A 27,864-nucleotide genomic window follows, 5' to 3' on the forward strand; every position below is an offset into this window, starting at 1 on the left:
GGAGAAAAATATGTCCTCACAAAACAATGTTAAGGTACAGAAGGCAGAAAGAGTCTACTCACCACCTGACTTAGAAAGCCCACAGTGTGCTTAAACAGTACATACTGACGTATTAGTCAAGTGTAAGTGATCAGGTGAGCCAAACAGCCAAACTGATCCCATATAGACACGATCCAACTCGAGTTGCAGTAATAGTATGAGAGAATGAGCTCTCCTAATTATAGTACAGTACCTCTAACACAGTATTAGATTATTGGGGCATATCAACAAATAAATAGGAAGAGAGAGAGAGAAAAAAAAGAGACAGAGAGGACAGAGAGAGACAGAGACCTACACAGAGACAGGGAGGAGACAGGCATGCTTCTCAGAGAAGATGAGGAAGTAATTTTAATATTGATTATGTAATTTAGCAACTATAAAGCAAGCCAATAAACAGTTAAAATAGTCACCACAAAATATAAATTAAGAAACACTCAAGGATGTCAACCCTTCAGAAGGACGATGACCACCACCATCGTATTTAGGACTGTGGCCCTTTTAAATCTGAGTGAATAGCAGCAAAATGAGATGAATCTTCAAGAGAAACACATAATTTTAACACTGAATTGAAGTATTTTCTTGACCAGTGTTATCTAAAGGAACTTTTATTATGGTAATCATCACTGAGCACTTGAAACATGACTAGTGCAATGGAGGACCTGAATTTTTAGGTTTAATTTCAATCAATTTAAATATCTACGAGGGGCTGTGGTATTTCACAGTGCAGGCCTAGACAGAAAATGTCAGCCTATCACTCCATGTTCCCCAATCTTGTGGAAGGTAGCAGGCAAAATGAACCCCGCTCCTAGATTACCTTCCAAAACAAAGTGAATATCTTCATGTTACAATCTTCGTGAATTTCTTGACAAATTGTTAGAAAGGTTCACTTGAAACATGTAAAACTTCGACCTCTGTGACTGAAGTTTAAAAAATATATATATATTTTGGGTTTTCTAGAAAAGTATTTTTTTCCAGTAAATAGGTCTAGCCCAAGACAACTTAAAAACACAAGATTAGGCTGGGGGTTGATTAATGATTGTGCATTGAGTCCCCTATACAGAATTTTATTGCTGTTAACAACCATTTGATCAATAAATATGAGAGATGCCCTCCCCATCCCCCCAAAAATAAAATAAAATAAAATAAAATAACAAAACACACAAGAGTGCGTACTGAATTTCCAAAAATGACAAGAACCAAGATCGTCAAGAACTCTCGGGACCAACCACGGAGCTTGAGAATACGTTTCACCCAGGCCCTCCTCGCACCCAAAACAAAAACAGAAACCCAAAGCCTTCTAGATGCTGCGGCCTGGCTGCCAGCGTTCCAAGCCACTTCCCCACCCCTGCGGAGGCGCGACTGACACCGGGCGCGGCGCGCGCTTCAGGTACCCTAGCCCGGGGCGGCCCCGGTACTGCCTCCGATACTGCCAAACGCACTGCCAGAGTACGTCAACATCTTTTTTTCCTTGTGATGAGAACTTTATTACTTCCTAACTTTCTAATACACCCCACGGCGTGTTAGCTGCAGGCGGCACCGCCGTGCAGTCCGTGCCGCGCTCCCAACCGGCACGCGCGCCCCGGCCCCGCACACACCGCCCCCGGGTCCCACCGCCGCCCCCACGTCCCCCGCCCCGACCCCGCCCCGCCTCATCCGGGTCCCAGCGCCGCGCCCCCGCCTCCGGGTCCCAGCGCAGCTCCCGCTCCGTCCGCGCCCTGCCCACCCCCCCGACCCCCGCACCGCCTCATCCGGGTCCCAGCGCCGTCCCCTCTCCGCCCCGCTCCCCGGCCCCGCGCCCTCACCTTTCTCGCTGACGCTCTCGCTCTCGAGCTCCACGTCCTCGCAGCTGGTGTACTCCGGCGTGGACACGCCCTCCTCCTCGGAGCTGCTCACCGACAGCTGCCGCTTCTTGCCGCCCCTCCGGGCGCGGTGCGGCTTGGGCGGCGACGGCCGCACCGACTCGGACTGGTCGGAGCTCAGCGAGTCGTTCCGCAGCATGGTCTCCACCTTCTCGCGCTTGGCCTTGCGCAGGAGGCCGGCCGAGCCGGGGTCCAGGCGGCCCTGCTTGCGCAGGGGCTCGGCGGCCGGCGGCTCCGGGCCCGCGGCGGGGGCCGGCGCATGCCTGGGCGCCGGCGGGCTGCGGCTGGGCGGCGGCTTGGCGCCCGGCGCCCGGGCCTCCGCGGTCCTCTCGGCCGGGAAGGCGGGCGGCGAGGCCGCGGCGGCGGCGGCGGCGGCGGGCGCGCGCGTGCCGGGCCTGCTCTCGGGCGGCGCGGCGGCCGCCTCGGTGTGCGGCAGCGCCACGTCGCTGTGGCGCCGCTCGTGCCTGGCGCGGGACACGCGCGCGTGCATGCGCATCTGCTGCTCCTCGGGCGGCGGCTTCACCGGGTACCGCGCCAGGTTCGGGTCGCTGCGGTACCGCGTCTGGTACTCCTCCGCCTTCCTGCGCTGCTCCGCGGCCGCCGCCGGGCCGCCCTCTCGCCGCGCCCGCACGTCGGCCGAGTCCTGCGACCGGCCCTTCTCGAGCCGCCGGCCGTCGCGCCTGTCCTTGCGCTCGCGGGCGTCCCCGGCCGCGTCCCCGGGCGGCGCCGCGGGCCTCGGCGCGCGTTTCCGCTCGCCCTTCGGGGCGCCTCTGCCGTCGGGCTCCGCGGGCCCGGGGGTCTTCTTCCTGCGGGGCACAGAGGAGCGTCACGGGGGCCCCGAGGGCCGCTCCTGCCGCGGCCTCCCGCCTTAAATCCTCTCAAACGACTCGGAACAATTCGCTGTCTCATTAATTAAAAAGCGCGATGATGAAGAACCACATTAAGCGTGTGCACCTGATTCGCGTTCTAAGGAGGACTCTACATCCCTGCAGATTCAGGGGCTTTAAAACTTGTTCTCACGCTTAAAATTCTCTGGACATTAACTACATCAATAAAAGCCAGCAGTAAGTTAATTCCATAAACGAGCAAGTTTTATGCTGACCTCTGCTTGTGGTACAAAGACAATGTTTTATTTGAAACTAATGTAGGTAATATTAATACAGGAGCAAAAGAACTACGCATATCCGTTCAGAACTAGAAATCAACCTCTGTATTTTTGGACAATACATATCGACAACTTATTATAATAGACTGTTAAATTCATGTGGATTCAAGTGTGTCCCTTTCAAATCTAACAGTACTTCTTCAATAGTAGAACAAAAATGACTTCAAGGATATCAGGTGCACCCAAACACTTCAAAGGGAGCTGGCTGGGAAAAGAATGGCTGAACCTTACTTAGCCTTCATTTTACCTTACTTGGGCAGAAAATAATAGAAATACTGAAAATCTTGAAATAATTATTCATATTCCTTCACTCCTTCCCTATCATTCTCCCTCATTTCACAGTCCAAAAGAAGAAAACGGTCGTGTGTTCTGTTTTCTTCTCCATCCTATTGAAGACACTGACAACAATAAAAATAAAGAAAGAGTTTGGAAGTCTTTGCATCTTGTAGATGTATTATCATTCGATTGTCCCTTTCAGCCCTTTTCTGTACCCTGGAGGGCACCCGATTTTAGAAAGTTCCAGCAACTATGAAAGGAGTTACTTAGAGTAGGTGCTGTGGCTAAGCTTTCTTATGCTACATGATCTACGCAATTAAAGTGGAAACAACCTAAGACTCCTTTTGGAATCCTGAGGACCACCGAGAGGGCTTCCAGAGGGAACATCATTTGACCGGAAGTCGAGAAGCAGACATCATAAGTTGGGGGTGAGGGAAGGTGAGAAAAAGTAGGGTGATTTCTATTGTGGGTTACAAAGTAGTAGTTGCTACGATATGCTGGTCATGTAAAGTAGGGTAAAGGGTTTCGAATGGCATGGGAACAGCAAATTCTGTCTGAGGCCTTTGGACCACGTTGGTCTTTTGAAGTGACAGGGGTTTTCATGGGAAAGTGGAATTACAAGGATGGCACTGCTGTGTTGCAATGCAACAGGTCTGATATGAACACATTAATCATTATCAAAAATAGTTTCAAAAAACTGTGTTGATTGTACTGCCAACATCTAGTAACTCATTACGGTATAGTTGATCTTGTGAGAAATTTACATTAACTCAATTTATTGAAATTGAGAATTAAAGGAGATGCTCTATAAAAATGCTTTATGAGAGGACAGAGTATAATGCAAACGGGAGTTCTCCAGTCTCTGGTTTTTTGCCTCACTGAACATGCATTTTCTCAACTCTCCCTGTATTTGTTCAATTTCCACTAGCTCCTGATGAGTGTACAAAATATGATCAAGAATCTTGAATAATTTAAACAGAATGCCATTCTATTAGTCTTGTTTCTTTCCCTGAACTTGCCACCCATTTCTCTTTACCTTCTACACCCTCGCCCCCAGTCTTCATTAGATAATTGGTAAGTAATTTATATAACCAGTGAGGGCATTTGCCCTATCAATCTTCTGCAAACTTCCTCTCAAGGTCAGAACAAAGACTCTCTTCTCAGTTCTTATTCTTGAATGTTCTGTAGTTTTTCACCATATGTTAAAAACAGGATTCATATTTTCTCTTTAGAAGCTTTACAGCTACAAATTCTCTATCTTACTTAAAGATACCATTTTTTTAACCAATCTCCAAATGCACCTGCAATCATTGTCTCTTCTTAATCCACAACAATCTGTCACCAAAAGCTATTCATTGTACCTTTCCTTAGGCATCTCTACTGTCCTTGCTGTGTTCCCTCCACACCGTTTCGGTATTCTCATTCTTTCTTCCAATAATGTCCTTGCCGACTCTGTCCTCCCACCCTGCACTCCTGGGTGTCCTACAAAGCTTAATTCAAAAGGAGCCCCCTCTTCCCTGCAGCTGCACAAGTACTCTACATATTCAGCAGCTTTGCTCACATCAGCCTTCTGATCAGTGAACTGCCCAGCTGTCTGTCTCCCCTAGGACATCATGCACTGTCTTCCCTAGGATCTGTGAAAAAAAAGTCCATGTCCCAATCATCTTTATATCCTCTGGTTCCTGACACAGGGTTAGCTCATAGTAAATATGCAATGACTATTGTATACATTCATTATGTAGCTACCGTCCCAGTGCCTCCCGTGTGCCAGCTTCTGAACACATGTTCCCTGCCCCCTTCCCCCGACCCCCGTAGGGTGGTCTGTTACTCATAGTGGGGCAGAGCCAGGACTGCACTCCTGACCTGTTTGACTTTGAAGCCTTCAATCAATTGTTTATACAATTGTATTGTATATTGTATAGGCTTTGTTTGAAAAAGGGAGCAAAACCTTCCTTGGAGCCCACTTTTTCACCCAGTGGGATAAATAAGGGTCACACAAAGGCAGCAGGTCCCCCAGACTACCAACCTCATGAAGAAAAGGGCTTTGTCCTCCTTGTCAACACTGTGTCCCACTGCAGAGCAGCCTGTCTAGTCATAAATACATTGTTTGAATGAATGAATGAATCAATGCAAGGATATTATATCTGGTCATGTTAGCCTGTGCTTAAAATCCTCAGTGTCTTCCTGTTAGTCCCAGAAAAAAATCTATAAAATTTAGCCCAGCCAAAGGCCCAGTGTGACCTAGACTCTGCCAGCTCGGCAGCCACCCCTCTCCCTCGCGGCGGCCTGCGCTCCAGCCCGTGGGCGCCCGCAGGTCCTCCCCGGCGCTGTCCCTCCAGGCCTCCTGCCCGCGCACAGGCCTGGAGCGCGCATCCCACTCTGCACCTGCCCAATTCCTAGTCACTCTTCAGGGCTGGGGGGCAAGAAGGGACCTCGGAGAAGGCCGTGCTGATGCCCGCACACACCGCCCACAGGGTCAGGTGCCCATCATATTCCCTCAGAGCACACTCTGAATGCAAGGACTAATGGCCTTTTCTGAGTTCAACCCTGGAAGTCAGTAGCTCGGTCAGGCGACTTGTTTGCATCTGTGAGTGACACGGAAGAAAACTTCCTAGCGGAGGCGACCTCAGGAACGAGGCCTTCCAGGCACGGGGGCAGCGCCTCCGCCCGGGCGCCGGGAAGCGCTTCCCTGGACGGCTCAGCACGGCAGCCGAATTCCTGAAACGGGGCTGCCGCGGCCACCAGCCCTCGCCTGCGCCCCCCGCCCGCCGACGGGCCGTTACCTCTCTCCCGGGGGCTCGCTGCGAGACCGGGCGGCGGCCGGCTTCTGCTCGGGGCCCGCGGCCGGCGGCGCGGGCTCGGCGCCCCTATCCGGGGCGAGCTGCGCGGCGGGCGGGGCGGCGGCCCGCGGGGCGGCGGCGGCCGAGCTCAGCGGCGTCTGCGAGCGCGAGCGCTCCTGCAGCCGCGCCCTCTTCTCCCGGGGCGCCTCGGCCCCGGCGCCGGCCGCCGTGTCGCTCAGGGCTCCGTCCCGCCCCGGCGGCGGGGCGCCCCCTCCGAAGAACCAGGCCCCGGACTTGGTCAGGATCTCCTGCTGCTTGCGACAGGAGTTGCACACCCACATCACCTGAGCGGAGGAGAGAGAACACTGTGAATTTTCGCTGCCACCAGAGATGATTTTCATCACATTAAAATGTCTCTAAGGAAAAAGAGAGTGATGGGGATCGTCACGTTTATTCTTGCAGATTCCCTGTGAAGAGGGTATTTGCAAAGGTCACCGTCCGGCCTGCGGGCGCCGGGCCGGGGCTGGGGACGCCCAGGACCGTGCGCCCAGGGCAGGGTGCTTTCCCGGCGTCCCACCCCTACGGCTCTGTTTCCTTTTACCGTATCGCCAGCACAGGTTGTAGGACTGACTCTGAAGTTCCATCTAAAATATCTTTATAAAAATATTCTAAGCCGGGCAGCTGATTGATTAGAATAATGCTGTAAGGAGCTATATACAGGTAATATTTAGGCACATAAACCTCCGTGTCTCAAAGGATTTAGAAGGTACGTGTCACCTCAAAAATCGTCCATTATTAAAGCCCATATTACAAGATATTTTTATGGAACAAGCAAACAATAAAAAATAGGCACAAAAGAAAAGGTCAAGCTATCTATCTTCCCTAGTTTATTAGCCATAAACTAACCTCAAGTTTATTTTATGCTATGATATATCATTTTCCACTCACATATTTACTAGAGTGATCTCTGGGGTTGGGTTTATTCATATGCAGTGTCCACTAGGGGGGGCTAGTTTGAAATAGTCATTTAGAATAAACATAAGGTTATTTACAAAACAATATATAACCTGTGAAAACACTGTATTCCATTTAATACAGTACTGTAAGAACTGTCGTACTATCATTTTGAAAAAACCTGAAAAAGAAAACAGGAGATTCTCAACTTTATTACAGTTCCTGCATTTTTGCGAATGTGCACCGGCTTTCCTTACTTTCTCTATTCCGTGAACACACTCATTCTCGCAGAAATGGGGGACAAAGGTATCAGGGTGACATTTCAATCTTGTTGACAAGAGTAGATGAGAAGGTGGAGAGAGCTGATGAGAAAGCAGCTGGAAATGACAGGGGTCTCTGGACTGGGTTATGGTCATTGCTATTTCATAGGCTCATTGTTTTTCTTCTGGAAGGTTATAAAGTACATGGTGTGGATTTATGAAAGAACATGATATAATACGGAATGGCACATCAATGAAATGATACCAGATGCTTCTTAAGGCTAAAGCACCCCCCAATCCCACTGTCCCACTAGTAGCATTTTGCTTCAATTTTTCTACGCAAACTTAAGATAACAGATTCCACTGTAACTCTGTATTCCATTTATTTAATATTATAGCATAAATATTTCCATATGATTCTAAATGTTTCTAAAATTCTTTAATATTATGAAATGGTCTATAGAGACTGTATATCATTTGCCTAATCCTTAAATCACTTACATTCTTTCGCATTAAGAACGCTTCAGGGAAAAACTGTGTTGATCAAACTGTTTTCACATTTGATAACATTTAGTTTTTAGAATGTATTGGAAAAAATCACATTGATTAACCTTTTGACAAACACAGTTTTCACAGAGTTCCTCGCCATGTTGGTTGATTTTGTCTGGGGTCCCGAGGATGGTTCTTCATTTCTGCGGGTCTAATCTCTTGCTCCCTTCCTTTGCACTGCTTCTATTGTACTTTCACCCGGAAAGTGCTTTGATGAATATTCAGTTTGATTCTCATCGACTATTCATATGGTTGAACATTTTACAATTCACTCCTTGATCCCTCAGAATTTATTCTGATGCATGATGGCAGGCAGGGATATACACGGATCTTTTTTTCTCTCACAATTATCTCAACAGGATTTACTGGATAATCCCTCATTCCACTGTTAACCTTCAAAGAGGAGTACGGGGTTGGAGTTAAACTGCTTAGATGTTGCTCTCACACCCACCACATGTTTGCTATTGACGCCCAGCCTGCACAGCCTCCCTGCCTCCCGCCATCATCAACAGACTGAGGATACTAATAGCTCCTACCTCACTCAACCAGTCGTTTTGCGAATTCATGTGGTAATGCCCCAAACTGTTCAGCACAATGCCTGACACAGAGTAAGTGCTTATGAGGTACTCATAACACAGTAATTATTCATTGTTACTAATTACTATCACTGTCATCATCATTATTTTATTACCCATACTCAGTTTCATACAAAGTCAGTAAGAACATTGTATTTGGCTGCCACAGGGGTACAAATATATATGCGCACTTATTACTTCAGTCACACCAATTATGTTACCTTGCTCAAAGCCTCTACGTCTTTTCTAGCTGTTCTCGCACAGGCTGTGTAATGGGCCTGTCGTCGTTTCCCTGAACGTCTACCGCTGGAATTACCTTGAGTCTGTGTGGGTGATGGCAGGTCAGAGGGAGTGAGTGCTGGTGAAGAAGGGGGCCCTGGAGGCAGGCCACCTGCGTCCAAATCCTCGTTCCCCCACCTTTCTGCTCTGCTGTCAGGACTCTGCTTCGGTTTACTCATTCATAAAATTGAGGAAATACTGATAATAGGTACACAGCTTCTATGTTATGGTTAAATAAGAGAATATACGTCACTGCATTTGGCCCACAGAAAACACCCAATACTAATGATCACTAACGGCACACAAACTCCCTGCAGGTACATGTCTTCCAACACAAGGTAAATGTTCGTCTTCTTGCATTATAAAGTGCCACATTCTGTACATATTTCTGATTTCAACAAATATTTCTCAGGGCCTATTAGGTACCAAGCATTGTTCTAGGCACTGGAGAGACAACAGTGAACAAAATGGACAAAACTCTTGCCTGTGACATGGATGCTCTGGTGAAAGAAGACAAACATAAAACATAATAGTGAACACAAGAGCCACGCTAGACAGTGCTCCGCAGCCGGAACAAACGGGCACAGAGCCAGCTGCGTTATGGGGCAGTTCATTTTAAAACTGGCCCGTCAGGGAAAGCTGCACTGAGAAACTGACACTGGAGTTGGACTGGGCCACCGGGCAGGACCTGGGGGAGGGCGCGCCAGGCAGCAGGGGCAGCACATGGAGGGGAGTCTGAGGGCTTATGCCCGGTGGCCTCGAGCAACATGGAGCCAAGCACGTGTCGGATGAAGCCGCGTGAGGCGAGTTCAGGAAAGCAACAGGGCTCAGCCTGGGGCGGTCTCTGTGGGTCCCAGCGGACTTTGACTTTTATGATGAGAGAAATGAGCAGCTATTGGAAGCGTCTGGGCAGAGAAATGACCTGATGTATCTGAGGTTTTAATAAGATGCCTCTGGTTGCTGTGTTGACAATAAAATGTAGGGAATCGGTTGTGGATCTTTGTGAAGCAAATTCAAACATTGCTATATTTTACTCTCTTTTGGCTCATTAGATGTGCTTCCCCTTCCCTACAGGTTATCTCCTGTTTCATTTTGTTGGAGTTGCACCTCTTTTATACATAGCACAGGACTGAACTGTATCTTTTTTAATCCAATCCAAGAATCTTCGTGTTTTAGTCTGAATCTTCTGAACACACACCAGTCCTCATTTTCTATGTCCTGTCTCCTATTACACGACATTTGCCATTTGTGGAAAGTACTGCACACACCCGCTCTCCCTCTCCCACCCCTTCTGCCCAACGAGGACCTCACTGAGGTCCTTCTCCTTCCCCTTCCTTCTCCTGTCTTCAACCTTGTCTTCACTATTGCTCCTTCCCTCTTGGCATATAACTATTAAAACACACAAAATAATCAAGAATTATCTCTTAGAAAAACAATTCTGTGCAACCTATTTCCCCCTCTAAATAATTTGTTCTCTGTCCTCTTTTCAAGCTAGTTCAAGTAACCTAAAATTAGTAAGTACCCTCCCCTCCTCACATCCATTTAGTTCTCACATCTTTGAAACCTGACTCCAGTCCCCACAGTTGTATTCGGTTATCTTTCACAGACACTCGTCATCCCTTTCCATGGTGCGAATTCACTCACAGACACTTGTTAGCCCTCCTCTTACAAAGCTTTTCTGACTATTTGGAATTCATGGCTACCCACCTTTTTTTGGTTTCTGGATTCAATGACAATTTTCTGCTTGGGCTCTTACTTGCTGCTTGTATCGCCTCTTCCAATATTCCTCACTAAGCTCCTCCTTCTTGACTCCCCTAGTAAGTGATGTCACACAGGGTTCCATTTTTGATCCTCTGCATTTCATACTCCCACAGACTCAAAAAAGAACACTTATAGCCCTCAAAAACACAGAAGCAAGAATGTTTAAGAAAAAAATGAGCAAATCTACAAAAATAGTACCACTAACAGTATGCTCAATTATGTAAGCAGAATGCTTTTGACCTAAGATCGGGAACAAGGCAAGGATGTCTGCTCTCAACACCACTATTAGCCGCTGTAACACAGATCCTAACAAACACATCAAGGCAATAAAAAGAAATAAACATAAATCTTGGAAAGGAAAAAGTAAATCTATCCTTATTTACAGAAGCCATGATAATTTATATAGGAAATCCCAAGGGATCTACAAAACACTACTGGAACTAATAATAAGTGAATTTAGCATGCAGCAGGATGCAAAGTTAATAAACAAAAATCAATTTTATTTCCAAATACTAGAAGAAACAATTGTAGGGTAGATTTTTAAAAATGCCATTTATAAAAGCATAAAAAACTAAAATACTTAAGGATAACTTTAGCAAAATGTATGCAAGTGCTTTGCACCAAAATTTGTAAAATATTCCTGAGAAAAATGTATGGAAACTGCTGTAGACAGGACAGTGTGCCCCCCACCCTTGTATGTGTCAGCATGTAAGATATGTCAAAGTATTAACCACAAATGTGTATTTGGAGATATACCCTATAAGGAGATAATTAAGGTCAAATGAAGCCAGCAGGGCAGGGGGATGAGGGGGTGGGCATGCCTGATACAACAGGATTTGGATCAGTGTCTTTAGACTAAGAGAAAGAAGAGCGCTCTCGCCACCCCCAACCCACGTAAGCATGAAGGAAGAGCCAGGTGGGGACACAGCCAGGAAGAAGAGAGGTCTCACTAGAAACCAACCCTGCTGACATCTTAACTTTGGACTCCCCAGCTTCCAGAACTGTGAGAAAATAAATTTCTGTTGTTTAAGTCACCTCAGTGTGTGGGATTTTGTTACAGCAGCCGGAACTATTCAAGACACCAAATGAATTGTCATGCCACGGATTCAGGAACTGCTGCAAACCCTAAGCAGAGTAAACGCGAAGGAAACAACACCTAGGCATATCGCAACCAAAACTACAGAAAGCCGGGGGACAAACCTTCTAAAGCAGCCAGAGAAAAAAAGATGATTTTCAAAGGAGTAACCATAGATTGATATCTGATCTCTCAACAGAAAAGTCAGAAGACAGTAGAGCTGTATTTTAGTGATAAATGAAAACAAATGCCAAATGGAATTCCACGATAGTGAAAAATATCCTTTAAAAATAAAAGTATTTTTGATTTTAACAAAAAATGAATATGTTACCAGAATGTGTTACACAGTAAAGGAGAGTTTTCAGCAGAAGGAAGATGTTGCCAGATGGAAACAAAATAATGGGAAAGAACAGAGAGGCCAACAAACGGTAAACACAAGTGAACAGTGATGGAAAACAAGAATAATATAAAATATTTATCTTTCGGAATAAATCACAATAATAGCATAAAATGTTGGAAGGATTAAATTGTGTTAATGTGATATAAGGTTCTCGTTTTTCCAGGAAGTGGTAAATTTATTAATATCCATTAGCATCAATAGGATTTTGTCGATAACAAGTAGAAGAACAGCAAAGAACAGCAAAAGAATGTATTACTAACAAGCTAACAGAAGGACAAAATGCTAAATATAACTGATTCGAAAGTGGGTAATAAGAGGGGAAATAGAAACTATAAAGTAAGATGGTTAAGTTAAACACAGGTATAGAGCTACTACACAGGATGTAAACAAATGAAATGTTTCAGTTTAAAGAAAAAGATCATCAGACTGGATTTTGTAAACAACCTAACCCAACTATTTACTAATTAGAAAACAAACTCCCTGAATTTGAGGGTAGAGAGGGATTAAATGAAGAGAAATGAAAATAAAACCTGTATGAACACTAACTAGAAGCTCGTTACAGTATCAGACAAAGACAAAGCAGACTTGATACAAGAATGCCTGCTAGAGATTTTTTTAAAAAGTGCATTTCATTATGATAAAGATCAACCATCCAAAAGATGGTACACTCTAATATTATATGCATTAACAACACAGTCTCAATACAAATAGAGAACTTGAGAAATAAAAGAAAAACAGGCGAATCTCAAGTATAATAGGATACATAAACACACCTCTGAGTAACTGACAAAACATGCAGAATAAAAACCAGTAAGGTTAGTGAAGATTTGAAAATCTGATCTCAGTGATACATATAAGTAGAACTGTGCTCATTAACTGCAGAATAATAAATATGGAAATGTGTGATTCTAAAAATACTCTATATATTTGATGTAATTCTCCCCCAACACATACACATACACAAATCCCAAGTTTTTCTTGAAATGCATGATTCTAAAATTACTGGAGGAATGCTAAAAGCCAAAAAAAAAATACAAGAAAATCTTGAAGAAAAATTTCAGAGACTTACAGTGTTTTTACTCTGTTATCCCTAAATATAGTCAGATTACTTTTTTAGATCAGCAGTGTTACTAGGCCATTGCACAGTTATTTCTCTATTATTAGGCAGATGATTCTTATCTATTCCAAAAACATAAAACCAGAATGTGTAAGGTGCATGTAGTGTAAGCCCTGACAGTTGCTTTCTCCCCTTTTTGTAATGCAAGTGCCTGACTTAAGTCTGATTGCCAGGCATCTGCTTCCAATGGGACCCCCTTCAAGGACTGCTGCCTCCAACAACACAAGGCAGCCAGAGGACCAGATTAAAGAACAGGGCTGCCTTCCCACCTGAGACGCCTCTGTTTTAGAGACCTTGTTAGGTTTCCATGACTGCTCATTTGGACCTCTTGTGTTTTCCCCTCCCACGCTTTTAATTCCCACTCTGATGTTTTAAATTCACCAGTAAAGAGTGAGCCCCAGTAACCTCAGGCCCTCATCCTCAGCCCCAACTAGAGCTAAACTCCAGGCTGGCACCCCCTCTCTCTTTACCCATGACTGTGCTGTGTGGCCCCCCAGGTGTGCCTGGTAATCGCCAGGACTTGTAAGTAATAAGCCATTTTTTCCCAAGGTCCTGGGTGGCTGTGGCTGAGGGTGTCTTGCAGTCACAGTAAGAACCTCAAGGGCCAGTCCAGCCACGACGCTGGCTATGGACAGGCTGAGGCTGGCACTCAACAATACCTGTAAAAGGTAATATACCAAGACAATGACCAGAGGCTTTGGAATTTTTGGTAGTCTTATATTCATATAATTTAATTATTTCAATAAATATAGATTAACATGTTACTACATATAGATAAATGATTATGCATTGGTAAGAATTTTCACACTCACCAATTAACCAGTTTCTTTTTCTTTTGTTAGCTTCTCACAGCATATTTTTCATACAATTTTTGCATTCACATTAATCTCTAGCTTTTTGTTGCTGTTGTTAATATCTCTATGGAGTTTCAGCTCCTTAAAGGGTGCAGTTTTTCTTTTTCTTTTCATCCTATACAGCAACCATCGCATGCTCTACGAATAATTGATGCTCAATAAATTTCCATTAAATTGTTTATTTCCTTTGCCTTGTTAGAGTTGTACAATTAATACATCCATCCACTGGTCAGTTGTCAGTAAGAAAAGCAATATACTGCTCCTTAGTAGGAGCCAAAGCCTCAAACAAAAGCAAAGGGAAAAGATTCTGCTTATTCTAAGATGTGTAATTCTTCCCACATGTAATTATTCTACCAGCTTGCAAATTTATAGCTGTTTCATATTTCTTCCCCTTTTCTTTTCTTTCCAGGAATCAAGCAGTCTGCCAAGCAGAGATAATTCATCTCACAGAGCAACAAAGATGTTACAAAGTAGCACAATCATTTGCATATTCAAGCTCATAATTAATTCTGCGTCTTCATTAGGTGAAGAGTTATGCTCTCCACAGTGCCTCCTCCTGCATCTTTTGTATCTAGTGGGCATGCAAGTAAGTTCTGCCCTTACATGCCTTGTAAGTTTTAAAATTTGAACACTTTGAAATAAAAAAAAAATCTGTAGCATTACAACCACAAATAATCATGAATGCAACTGGTTGTTATACTTACCAGATTCTCCAAAATAATACATTGAAGGAGACAGCATTACAGATTGGAAGGCCCCACCTACAATCCTCAGTAACCTTGTTTCAAAATAATCATCACATCAAATGAAACAATTGGTCATTCATATTAGTTGTGCTTCCCCTGGCCCCTCCTCAGAATCTTTCCTAAGGTTCCTCTAGAATGTTCTCCCTTGGTTCAGCAAATACAGTTGACCCTTGGAAGACATGGTTTTGAATGGCTGGGTCCACTTATATGTAGATTTTTTTAAACAAATACATAGGACAAATTTTTGGAGGTTTGTGACAATTTGAGGAACCATTTTCTTTTCTCTAGCTTATTTAATTGTAAGACTAGAGCATAAAATGCACATAACACAGCATGCATGTTAATTGGCTATTTATATGATTGGTAAGGCTTCTGGTCAACTGTAGGCTATTAGTAGTTAAGTTTTAGGGAAGTCAAAAGTTATAGGTGCATTTTTGACTGGGGGTGGTACCCGTACCCCCTGAATTGTTCACTTTCCCTATCCTTTATCTCACCGTTTTCAGGATTCTCATGATACCCTTTAATTGCCCAAATCTATGGATGGGTGAATTTTCATTCAAGTAACAGGGTCTTATCCAGTAATGTATCATTTGTTGAGCATCATACTGCTAGCAGAAAAGATGTGGAAATATATGATAATTAAGGAGAGGCATTTACTGCTATGGGAAATTAGTTACATCCCCTTTGTCGTAATCTGGAGCCATGCTCGGCTCAAATGGGGGTTGCACATCGGCTGACCCCATCTAAGCTAGTACAGTGGGAGGAAGGAGAATCCTTTATCTTCATGCAGGTTTCAGGCTAATGTCTTTCTCTCCCTGCCCTCGGAGTCATAACCCAAGCCCACAGAAGCTGTGAAATTCTGTACACATTTCTACATTGCATTTTTCCTATCCTCTTGACCCCCATCTTTCCCATCAGGATTCCCTAATCTCTGAAACCAGCTACTCTTCTCAAATACAAGGGCCATATATATGGTCGAGTCTCTGTTAACATAGTATTTTGCTTTTGAATCCCTTTATGATATCAGTTCCTATTAAGCAATTAAAATAGATCATCTTTTACCCAAAATTAAGTACTTCATCTCCTACTTTGATATGCCTTATAATCGGAACAGAAACGGGACCAACTCCACACCTGTTTCCGAAAATGCCTTTCTTCCTCCAAGAAACCACTGTCAGTCATATACCTGAAAAGAACCTATTTATCTTTCTTCTCCTAGTGTTGAGATGAACATATTCAAGAGTATTTTATGACTAGTCTACTTATTAGAAAGAAATTAAAACAGGTTTCAATTAAAAAAAAACAAAGGAAAAAACAAACACAGACATACTAACCACCATTAACAGTGTATTCTGGACCTAAGTTTATCCACTAGTCACTAACATACTAACGTTACCAGGGTCATCCAAGAACTTGAAAAAATAGTTTGCTTGATAAAACTGTACATTAAGAAAGCTGTTTACATAAATTCTATTTCTAAGAAATTACACTGGCCTAGTTTTCACCATGTTCTTCATGTACTAGAACATATAATTTTTGATCCCCTCCCTAATTCCACGTGTATTCTTGCTTGTGGCAATGTTTGCCAAAAATGTCATTCTTTTTCGAGGTTCTATAAGGTTTTTGTAAAGTGTTCTACTCTTTATTTCACACCTGCTGACATAATCCTTCCTTTAGGGTGCACTGTATAGTTACCTTGGAAATGATAACATAGCAGAAACACCTGTCATTACAAGATGATTCCTGCTAAATTTTAAGCTGGAGTTGACCTCATTTCTCTACTCATAATGGAAACATGTGACTTGGCACAGATTTTCACACTGAGGAAAGTCTGTGACCGCTCATAAAAAACTACCTTTGCCTTATTATTATATACGATGTGGGGGTAAGTTCTGATAGATTTTAGAAATAAATTCGAATGGTTATCTACTTTGGTCAGGAAGTGGAAAGATATCTGTACTGTTGACTCTGTTAAAATATATACTAAATATTTTTAATGTTCCACTACTTGCTGTCAGAATATCACTTCTAAATGATAAGAAATTATATTTTTTTGTTCCAAGGAGTAAAGAATATATTTTCATTTAAATGAAAATGGGGGGAAAACAGAATCTTAGGGTTAGTCATACACAATCTGCTTCTTGAAATACGGAAAGCATCAATATAGCTTTCTAGACTTAAATTTTCTCCTCCTTAAACTGAGGACAATAATACTTAACTTGCCAAATTTTTGGTGGGGTGGGTGGCGGGGAGTGAAAGATAATTTATGTAAGGTGCCAGCACAGGCCGAATTAATTTCCCCCCACACACTCAAGTTTACAAATTTTAAAACAGTGATCTCTTATAAGACATCATAGAAATTTTTAAAAGACCCACAAAGGCAAGTCCAACATTTAATTTTTAGTAACTTTTAAAAGCATGATATAAAACATTTTATCAAAAGAATGCAAGTTATAAATATCATTACCAGAATGTTAGAACTTAAAGGAACTTAAAGGAAGTTTAGAGGCCACCTGATTCCATGCCCATCATTTTGAAGCTACATTTAGATTATTTGCCACAAAAGACACATTTGGTTAACAGCTCAACTAAGGTGCGGGCAGACGACTCCAGCCCGAGTCTGGGGTCTCGTCCTTCTCACCATCAGCCTCCTTCATGCCAACACTACTCTAAATACATGAAATTCTGAAAAAATGTACTTCAAACATAACACCAAGGAATTTTTTTCACTAACCTTAAATGTCTATTTAAAAATTTAGAATGTCAGTATTGTCCACTGATTATTTAAATTGTGTAGTAAAGTTAAAATAACCTTGTAAAATGTCAAAATACAGGGAAAATTAATTAGGACCCTCTTCATTCCCCTTTAAAGGCAATTTGTATTGGTTCCAAACACTGAGCATATTGGCATATTGGCCACCATGGAACACTTTCCTTCTCTGGGAAAATGTAACTTTTTAATGATTTCTTTGTGTTGAAATTCAGCCTCTAATTTACCAAGTGTTACAATAACAGATTCTAAGAACTAACAGTCCAATTGACTTAAATAGTCATAGTTTGGAAGTATATTTAAACCTTTCTTGGGTGGGCACATTGGACAAATTAAAGCATAGAAAGCCCCCTTTGAGCTATTCTCTTAACAACAGCACATGGATGGCTGCCACGCACAGCAACCTGCACTCCATCAGGGCAGGTTCAGGAGAGGGGTTAGCATTCTCCTTCTCTCATTCCTGGCATGCATCTCAGACCACATCACTTCTCAGTGAGAGTTTTATCCAAACTCCATAACTGTGCTACTCAATGGCGAACTTTATAACTGTTCCAAAGAGTTTGTTAAACTCCCTAATAGTGAAAATATTAGTGATTAGTCTGTTCCTAGAGGCTGTGCAGATGTTCTATCAAGGTATTACTGGCAATGTTGGAATTCACACCCACTCCCAAATTCAGGACACGGACGACCTGCTGCTCATCAGTCGGGCAGGGTAGGAAATCACCTGCTTTTGCTGCCATGCTGAGGAGGAGAGCGAGCATCACCGCCCTAAGGAGCGACCCCGCCCTCCTTCTAGAGTGTTCCCAGCTTTCCTTCCTCATCCCTAAGCCCTTGGGAGGACCATTTACTTTTACTGAAAAGTACATCTTTTCAGCTATATGACAATAGGAAACAACTATACTTTCTATATTATATATGTATTGATTTCCCTTGAGGACAGGGATACAAATATGAAGTTGGAGGTTGCTTAGTCTTTGAGAACCTCAAGATGGGAAATGCAACTCTACCTGCCCCGACCCCTAATCTGAACACCTCTGGACTGTAGAGGGCCAAGTGTGCTGGCGTACAACAGGGGTCTGTTTCCTTGCTGGAGAAATAAGGGTGCCTTTTCTCATCAACTCAAACAAAATAAAAATAACCATCATGAGAAGCTTACAGCACTAAGTTTTAAATATAATAATCAGACCAGGCAGAAATATTAAACCATAACGTACCATACTATGTAACACAGATATTTCCTTTCTCTAGTGCTTTTTTAATGTCTGCCAGGTAAAATGACGTATTCTTTAAAAATCTGAAATGTGCTGAAAACCTTCAACCTCTTACATACCTGGAGATCCTCACTCCAAGCTGCTTTGTGTCCATTGTACTGTGTATGTCACCCACATGACTTTGAATTTCATTCTGTTACTGCTGGGCTGATAGGATCACACACAAACCAGAACACTAATGTTTTTCATTGTTAATTATACATTTAAAAACGATGTAGAGTGAAGAAAAATGATCTTTGTTTTAAAGAAAACGGTTGATAGTTCAAGGAATTTTTAAAAATCGAAATGGCACAATAAAAGAAGGCATTACTGTTTATTGTAGATGTCTGATCAGAATAGTGTCCTAAACCAATAGAGCTCCACTTGGTCACAAATCAGAAGTCCTCAAGACTAGGTACACTTCTCCTCTAGCACAGGATAAAGAAGGGAAGAGTCCTCGTCTGTGTGGACTAAGGCCGGAGTTATCCAACAGAGTTAAACACACACACACACAAAATTCTAGTTCAACCATTGTGGAAAGCAGTATGGAGGTTCCTCAAGAAACTAAAAATAGAAATACCATTTGACCAGGAATCCCACTCCTTGGAATTTACCCAAAGAAACCAAGTTCTTAAGATTCAAAAAGACACATGCACCCCTATGTTCATTGCAGCACTATTTACAATAGCCAAGATATGGAAGCAACCTAAGTGTCCATCAGTAGATGAATGGATAGAGAAGATGTGGTACATATACACAATGGAATACTATTCAGCCATAAGAAACAAATCCTACCATTTGCAACAACATGAATGGAGCTGGAGGGTATTATGCTCAGTGAAATAAGCCAGGTGGAGAAAGACAAGTGCCAAATGATTTCCCTCATTTGTGGAGCATAACAATGAAGCAAAACTAAATGAACAAAATAGCAGCAGACTGGGAAACTCCAAGAAGGAACTGTTGGTTACCAAAGAGGAGGGGTGTGGGAGGGCGGGTGGGGAGGGAGGGAGAAGGGGATTAAGTGGCATTATGTTTAGTACACATGGTGTGGGAGGGTCATGGGGAAAACAGTGTAGCACAGAGAAGGCACATAGTGACTCTGTGGCATCTTGCTGCACTGATGGACAGTGACTGCACTGGGGTATGAGGGGGACATGATAATATGGGTAAATGTAGTAACCACATTGTTTTTTCATGTGAAACCTTCATAAGAGTGTATATCAATAATACCTTAATAAAAAAAAAAGAAAAAAGAATGCATGCTCACACACACACACAAAAAAAAATACAAAAAAGTTAACTTGCTGTTTCCTTCATACTATTTATGTACATAAAGAACTTCAAATTTTACCTAAAATGAAAGCCTTTAATTTATTTTAAGCTCAGACTGCTTTAGGTAATTTGAAGAATGTAACTAAAAACATGCTTTGTGGATTAATTTGAGGGACTGAGTTATATTTGATCTGTCATTTTTAAAAATAACAAAACAGCAATGCACACATGGGGGATATACATTCTTTTGGGAGGAAAATACTAAAAATGAAGAATGTCAAATAAAGATTGAAACTGAAATCTGAAATTTTTCTTTCATACAATATCTGGTAACTCATAATCTAATTCTTTAACATTCAACAAATGTCAATCAGTGTCTACTGTGTACAGGTTATTAATCAGGCCTTAGGGAAACACGAAGCCCCTATTACCATGCAGCTTATATTGTAGTGGAAAGGGGCAGACAATAAATAAAACACACTGACAGTAGGTACAGGGTGAGAGCTGTAACAACACGTTGGAATAAAGGGCTGGGGTGGCCGGGAGTGTCGTAGGAAGGCTCTCTGAGAAGGAGTTTTCAGGAAGGGCACCGCTAATGAGGTGCCAGCTAAATAGAGGCACAAGCTGCGGGCCACACTGACGTAGAAGGAAGAGCGTTCTAGGAACAGGAAACTGCAAGTGCAAACACACACGCAAGGGTGTGTGTGCGTGTGTGAGAGCAGGAGGCTTTATTTGGCTATCCTAACACTGCTCGGATTCAATTTCCTGAGGATTTAAACATGTTTTAAAGTAGGATTGCTCATGGTAAACCGATTTTAAATGTCAAAAGATGCTAATAAATTGCCCTTCAAAACAGGTTACCAGCAAAGCATAAGAATGGCCATTTCTCAGAATCCCCAACCCCGCGTGTCATCGTCTTCTGGGGTTTTGTGCATCTGCCAGTGCAAACGGTATGTCATTGTACCTCACAGTCGGTTTTCCTTCATGTACCTCTAGGCTGTTTGTAAAATGAATTTCCTGTTTCTATGTACTGTTGGGTGAGGTACACGTCTTTTGTTTGAAGAGCACTTATTTGCTTGTTTTTGTTTCACCTCCTTTGCTCTGATTCCAATCCTCTGATTTTAACCAGTGTCAACCGCCAGCTGTGTACCCCTTGTCAGCCTTCTCCTTGTTCATGTAAATACAGGTAAGCCTATTTTCAAATACATATAATTGTCTGATCTTCATTTACTTGAAAAGTGAAGAAAAGGCAACCTACAGAGACAAAAAGGAGACTAGTGAGTGCCTGGAGCTGGGGTCAGGAATGGAGATGAACTGCGCACAGGATGTAATTGGGGGAATGAAGTGTTCTAACACTGATGTATGGTGCTGGTTGCACCACTCAGCCAAGTTGCTAAGAATCACGGAACTGTACATTAGAGAGAGATGTTTCCTATCAATATTCAAGTTAAAAAATATGCTTGGTCACTTGCTTTTTTTCAACTAAGAATATACCACAGATATCTTTCCTAGTTCGTGGAGTGTCCAAGTCTACCTTTAATACACACACAGACTCACATATGATTTTGCATTACATAGATCATACACATTTTAATTTTTGCACACATCTCTGCAATTTAAAGCAGAGAAGAGCAAAGCTCTGAAAGCAAAGCAAAACCAGTAAACAAAGCATAGATTAAGAAATATATACATATACATATGCAATGTGTTTGACATAAAATGCTAACATATTTAATATACAAGGAGTATTTGTAAATTGACAACAAAAAGACAAACCAATAGAAAAATGAGCAAAGGTCATGAATAAGAAATTCTCACAAAACCAAACCTCAATGGCCCAAAGTAAATCATATGATGTATATGCTTAAGAAAAGCCAAAGTACACATAATTAAATTAATAATAAAATGCTAAGTTTTATGCACTATGTTGACAGGAACCAAGAAAGAGTGTTAACACTTAGTACTGGTGGATATTTGGTGAAAATGTATGAAATATTAAAACATCTTGGAAAGCAGTTTGGAAAACCTATTTTGGGGGAATTAATCCCTTAGATATAAAACACTAGAAAGTAAGGATATATGCACAAGGATATTCACTGCAGTGCTGTCCTCAGTGCGAAAATCCTGAAAACATAAGCATGTTGAATAAATTATGGTATATACATACTATATTTTGCATATTTATTTTATATTTAGCCATCTTAAATTTCTCATTTTCATCTTGGTATACAAACTTAGTTGGCAAAAAGATACCACTTTACTTCTCTTTCCACCATTTTATGAATTACTTTATTCTCTTATTATGTTCACTAGAACATCTGAGACTAAGTTAAGTAATATCAATTATCCCAAAACTCTGATATTTATTGATATGGTTTTAGTGTTTCATCGGTAAGAAAAATTGCTGTTGGTTTTCAGTAAATTTTCCTACTGTTACATGATCATTTTCTTGCACTAAATCTTGGAGTGATTATTTCAGAACACGTGTGTGAAAGTTAAGCTTTCTGAATATTTTAATGTCCAAAAATGTGTTGATTCTGTACTCACAATTAGTTATATATAGACTTCTGCATTCAGAAGTTATCTTAGAACATTGAAGTTACAGCTCAATTAACTTCTAACGTTGTGTCAGCGATAAGTCAGGTGACAATCTGATTTTCATTTCTTTGTATGTAAACTGTTTTCATTATTTTCCTGAATTCTTCTAGGATTTCTATCTTCATATTTGGGGTAATGAAATTTCACCAAGGCATGTCTTTGTGTAAGTCCTTTTTTCAATTTACTACCTGATATCCATCTGTTCAGTCTCAAAATTCAAGTAATTCAACAATATTTCCTCTATTTTTTTATACTTAGGTCCTCCACTTTCTCTTCTCTCGCCTTCTGGAGCTCCTGGAGTAATTAGACTTCTGTGGGTCAGTGTCCCTGACTAACTTCTAACATACTTTGTATTTATCTCTTGCTCTTTATTCAGTGAAATATCACATTTATCTTACAAATCACTCACTTGGCCTTTGGCTCTGTCTGACTTGTTTATCAGTTCTATGACTTTTAAAAACAGTTTTTGCAAGCATGTTGTAATTCCTAATGCACCCGTTTTCACTCGCTGCCCTTGTCCACGCCGATCTTTGATTTTTATCACATCTCACTTAATCATCTCTGTTCATTCTGGGGTGAATCCGTCTGCCATTGTGCAGGCCGTGGGGTCATTTCCTAAAGGTCCCCATCTTCTAGACTGGGGAGCTCCCTGCGGGTGGTGCACGCGGGGGTGACTGGGCTGATTGGCTGGCTTTGTGTTCACTACTTAAGCAGGTAATGCATGTGGACAATGGCACTGTGACACCCACACACATTTCTAAACACACAGAAACATTTCCCAGTTTTCACTGATTAGAACAAGGCTGACCCTTCTTTGGTGACAGTCAGCTCCTGAGAGTCTCCCTCAGACCTCCTGACCATGTCAACTTTGCACCCGAGTTACTCCAGGCCCTGTCTGATCCCCTTGCACAGCCTGGCACCTACCTACACCAATCCCTCCCTCAAATAAGTTTCCTTTGGGGACAGTCCTCAAGTACGCAGGTGTTAGCGGCCTGGCACTGAAGCCCACTCTGCTGTTACCCATTTCCTCCTAGGAGCACAGCAGCAGAGCTGGGAGGGGCAGTGAGCTCCAGCGCCCCTGGGACCCTGGGGATGTTCCCGACTAACTGCACGGAGAGCCAATAAAATGTAACAGGAGAAACGATCACTGAACATGTCACTAACTAGACTTGATCGTGGTAATAGTTTTCTACTGCTTATGTTCTGGGCTGGCACATTGTTTACTATTGCTGATAAAATCTTTTGGGCATTCTATCTTTGAAGAGTATCTAAAAAAATTATGTCCGCTGATCACACATCTTACATTCTAGCTCTGCTCTGAATTGGTTTCTATTTTTCTCATTTATTTAAAGGAATGTTGGTGTTGGCTGGGGAGGCATTTGGGTGTATGCTCTGTTCAGTATCTTGATCCAGTCTTCTGCATTATGTAGTCATTAGAATTTTAATACTATTTTTACTTGAACTAAACTCACACCAAATATCACATTCTTGAAAGCTTTCCTTGATATCACAAAGTTGAGGTAATCACTCCCTTTTTTTCTCCCACTTTAACTTACTCAAAATATCTAGAGCATCTATGACCCTTATTAGTTTTCATTTATCTACTCATTAAGTGTGTGTTGTCTTTGAAACTGGGGACAATGTCAGTAATTTTTTTTTTCGTTTTTAGAATTAAATAATTAAAGTCCAAGTGATCCAATTTTATTATCACAAGACTATCATTTAGTAGGAATTTACAATCTCTATCACATTAAGAACATTATAAATGCTAGTAACCAACTCCAAAAAGCCAAGAATAGGGACTATCATCCCACTTTATGAATGAGGAACTGAGGCTCCATATGGTTAAGTAAATCACCCTAAGTCACAAATCTCATGAGTAGAGAAGTCAGGTTTTAATTCTTACACTTCTAGACTTAGGCTCTTCTGTATTTTCTGTATTTTCCTAGATAATATATTGACATTAAAGCATATTAAGATCACAAAGTCTGAACCTAGAATCATTCTACATAAGCTAATGCTTTAAGAGTAATGACATAAAGCTAAATGCAATACTGAGAATGTCAGAAAAATTAAAATAGGCATCATATACACCTATTTATATATACAGTATAGAGGTAATACATATCACAAGAAAAATTTAAAATATTAAAGTATGTGTTTGTTTTTCTGTGTGAAGGTAAGGCTTAAATATTAACCTATAAAGTAGAACTATAAACAATCAGAGCCATAGTGAATAAGTTATATTGAACTACTATAGATTTATCCCTTGGATCACATTTCTTTTATTTTTGTTAGTTTCATTTAAATTCTTTGCCATGTAGGATATAAATCTTCCCAAAATATATAACTCACTTGCAATATTGTCTTAAAAGGTACTGCGATTGAGAAAATCATTACAATTATCATTTACTGAAGGCCTAATATAAGCAAAACACTTGAAGCATATTCTTGAATATTCTTACACTAACCCTTGAAAGAAGGATATTACTAAGTCCTCTTTGCAAATGGGAAAACTGAGGCAATGAGTTCGCATAGTCGGCCTAGAGCTGTCAGCTAACTGGCATGCAGCCAGCATCTGAGCCCAGGTCTGGCTGGCTCCATATTCTCCCTTCTCTAACTCTTTCATGCCCTTGGAGGACAGCCAAGGAGAGACTCAGACCTCTATTCTGGGCTCGGTGTCCCGATAGGAAACTTGCCCACCTACTTCATTTACTCCATGTAGGGAGGCTGCTGCTATGACCGCCTCTAAGAAAACGTAGTTACAGGAAACTTAGTGTCATCCACAGCCAGTGAGTAGAGGAGCTGGAATTTGAAACTACTCTGTTAGACTCCAAATTCTAAGTAATTTTCTTTCCCAGAGCAATCCCTGCAAGGGGCAGATAAATTTGCTCACACTGCAACCACTGAGAATCACAAATACTCCAGCCCCACTGAGATGCACGGGTCAGCCGGACTGTGAGTGTCCCAGACCCGGAGTGCTGTGGTTTTGAATCTTTTGGCCTCTTTTCTGATTTTGACTGTCTGCCGAAGCTGGTAGGTGCTTCGCACCATGGTACCTGCTAAACTGGAGTAGGCTTTTTTCTAATGCAACCTTACAAACTTGAAGGCCAACAATATAATCCAGCCTTTAAGAGCTATGAATAAACTAAGAGAACACTAGGATCCTATGGATTAATAGTATGGGTTTAACTGTTGAGATGGGGTCAAATTGTTTATAAAATTCCACATTATCTTTTCTCCTACTTTCTGGCTCATATCTGCTTTTCAAAAAGGTTATGTTGATGAAATTTTGGATAAATGAGGATTCCTTTGTCATTAAACCACACTTTGTATTGAGGATATAATATAATAGAACACAATAATATTTAGAGGGGTGTAGCCTGGATCCATGCCACTCAAAGTGTGGTCTGTGGATAAGCATTACCTGAGAAATTGTTTGACATACAGATTTCTAGGCTCTATCCCAAACCTACTGAATTAAAAGTACTGGGGGTGAGACCCAGAAATCTGCGTTTGCATCAGCCCCTCAAGTGATCTGTTTGCACTGGCCTAGGTTTTAAAGGGTCCAGATCTTTCATAACAGCCTTCTGCAAGTGACACATGGATCAAGTCAAGTATGACCTTGAACAATTGTGCTGTGACTCAGTTTCCTCACCTGTCACATGGGGAAAATAATAAAGTCCACATGATTGAACAGAAGTATATGGATGTATAACACACATGCATATCTGAGAATACTGACTGCTTAATGAACATTAGCCCAAGAATAACTGCCTCTGCAATTGGTGATATTTTCAAAGGACTTGTTTTGCAAAGTAACTCTCATCACGATGTTATCACTCACTAATGCAATTTGGTCACATGTAGGCCATCATACTCTTATTTTATCTTTGGGGAGAAACTGGGTGATTTTCTACTCTGCTCAGTATAGGAGGATTCTAACTCCCTGATTTTTGAGAATGAAGATTGATGAACTTCTCTTTGTTAATCACAATTTGTATTATCAGCAGATGTTGGAGATAGGTCTCTCTCCACAAAAGAAAGCACCAGAGTCAAAAAGATGTATTAAGAACACCCTAAGTGATTAATCAGTGCCTGAGAAACCAAATCGATCAATTCCTATTTCCTTTTTAGAACACCCTCTCATTTTTTTAACTTTGTGTTTTCAGAGCTGTCAAATTTCCTTGAAATAATGATGTGGAGATTTTTATATCTTGGGAAGTCCCTCCAGGCAATTTTTAAATATTTTTGCCAATTTCCTTGTTTTGAAAAGACATGTCTAGTCTTCTTTTCATCTATTGTTATGGACTTATAAATACTCTTTTCCAGTGCTATGGTGTATTTTCCTCAAGGAATATAAAAATTTCAACCTTGGCCTTTTATGCAACTTCCCATATAATCTAGGAGACAGAATTTTGCCCCTGCCAGATAAATGGCATCAGATATATGTTCCAAAACATGTTTTAAAAATGATATGTTATTTGTGGGAGAATAATGACCTAAATAATAAAAGCACTAAGATAAAAAATGTTTGGTAACAGAATTATAGTGATGCAACTGTAAGATAATTTAGTGGATCAAATTCTACAACATCCCCAGAACACACGTCTCTAAGATTTTCCACCATTATGACCTAGTTCCATAATCAGAGTCTATTTTGATATTTTACCTAAAAAAATGGATGTGGTATATGCACAATTTATGTAAACCACTGTAGTAGTACTGATAAAATACCGACCTAAAAATAATCAAGCCTCTCAGTAAAGGAATGAATATATGAATAAAGTAAAATATGCTTTTCTCTGGAAAATAAACTGGTATACAATATAATAAATTCAGAAAAAAAGTAGCTGGGAATGGCTTACACCACATAAAAGTATATGTCATTCAAGCACAGTAAATAATACAGTTTCTGAAATGATCTCCTAGCCAGAGAGTTTGGGCTGACAGAAATAATTGGAACGTGCAGAGGAAAATTAATTTTAAATTCCAAACTGTCTGCAAATAAAAAGGAAAGGGAAAAAATAAGAAAATCTTTTCTAGAGTAACTGAAAATCTATGCAAATTGCTAATACCTAAAATCAACTGGCTGAAACAGCTTTCAATTCTTTTTAATTATTTTGCAAGCTTCAAAATGATCTCATCCTGAAATTGTGGGCGTAAGAGAAAACTTATAAAGAAGGAATCAAAGAAATGTCATATATCATAATACCTGAACCGGGATTCTGGGTAACACACGAGCTAGTTTTGCAGCGTGAGCAACCAGATCATGTTTTCTTATT

General features: G+C 41.5%; 1 protein-coding gene across 29 annotated transcripts in view; it reads right to left on the minus strand.

The window, feature by feature from the left end:
* Positions 1 to 27,864, minus strand: part of RIMS1 (regulating synaptic membrane exocytosis 1) — a 411,017-nt gene that overhangs the window by 170,828 nt on the left and 212,325 nt on the right. For 24 of the 29 annotated variants that reach the window (XM_073224834.1, XM_073224832.1, XM_073224839.1 and 21 more), the window contains 2 exons: positions 6,123 to 6,463; positions 1,842 to 2,704 (listed from right to left, as the gene is read on the minus strand). In XM_073224834.1, coding sequence (XP_073080935.1) covers positions 1,842 to 2,704; positions 6,123 to 6,463 — 1,204 coding nt within the window. Of the gene's footprint in view, positions 1 to 1,841; positions 2,705 to 6,122; positions 6,464 to 27,864 lie in introns of those variants that run through there. The other 5 variants (XM_073224864.1, XM_073224860.1, XM_073224863.1 and 2 more) reach the window with 1 other exon arrangement.

This window comes from Manis javanica, chromosome 16 (assembly GCF_040802235.1).
Source record: "Manis javanica isolate MJ-LG chromosome 16, MJ_LKY, whole genome shotgun sequence".
Classification (NCBI taxonomy): Eukaryota; Metazoa; Chordata; class Mammalia; order Pholidota; family Manidae; genus Manis; species Manis javanica.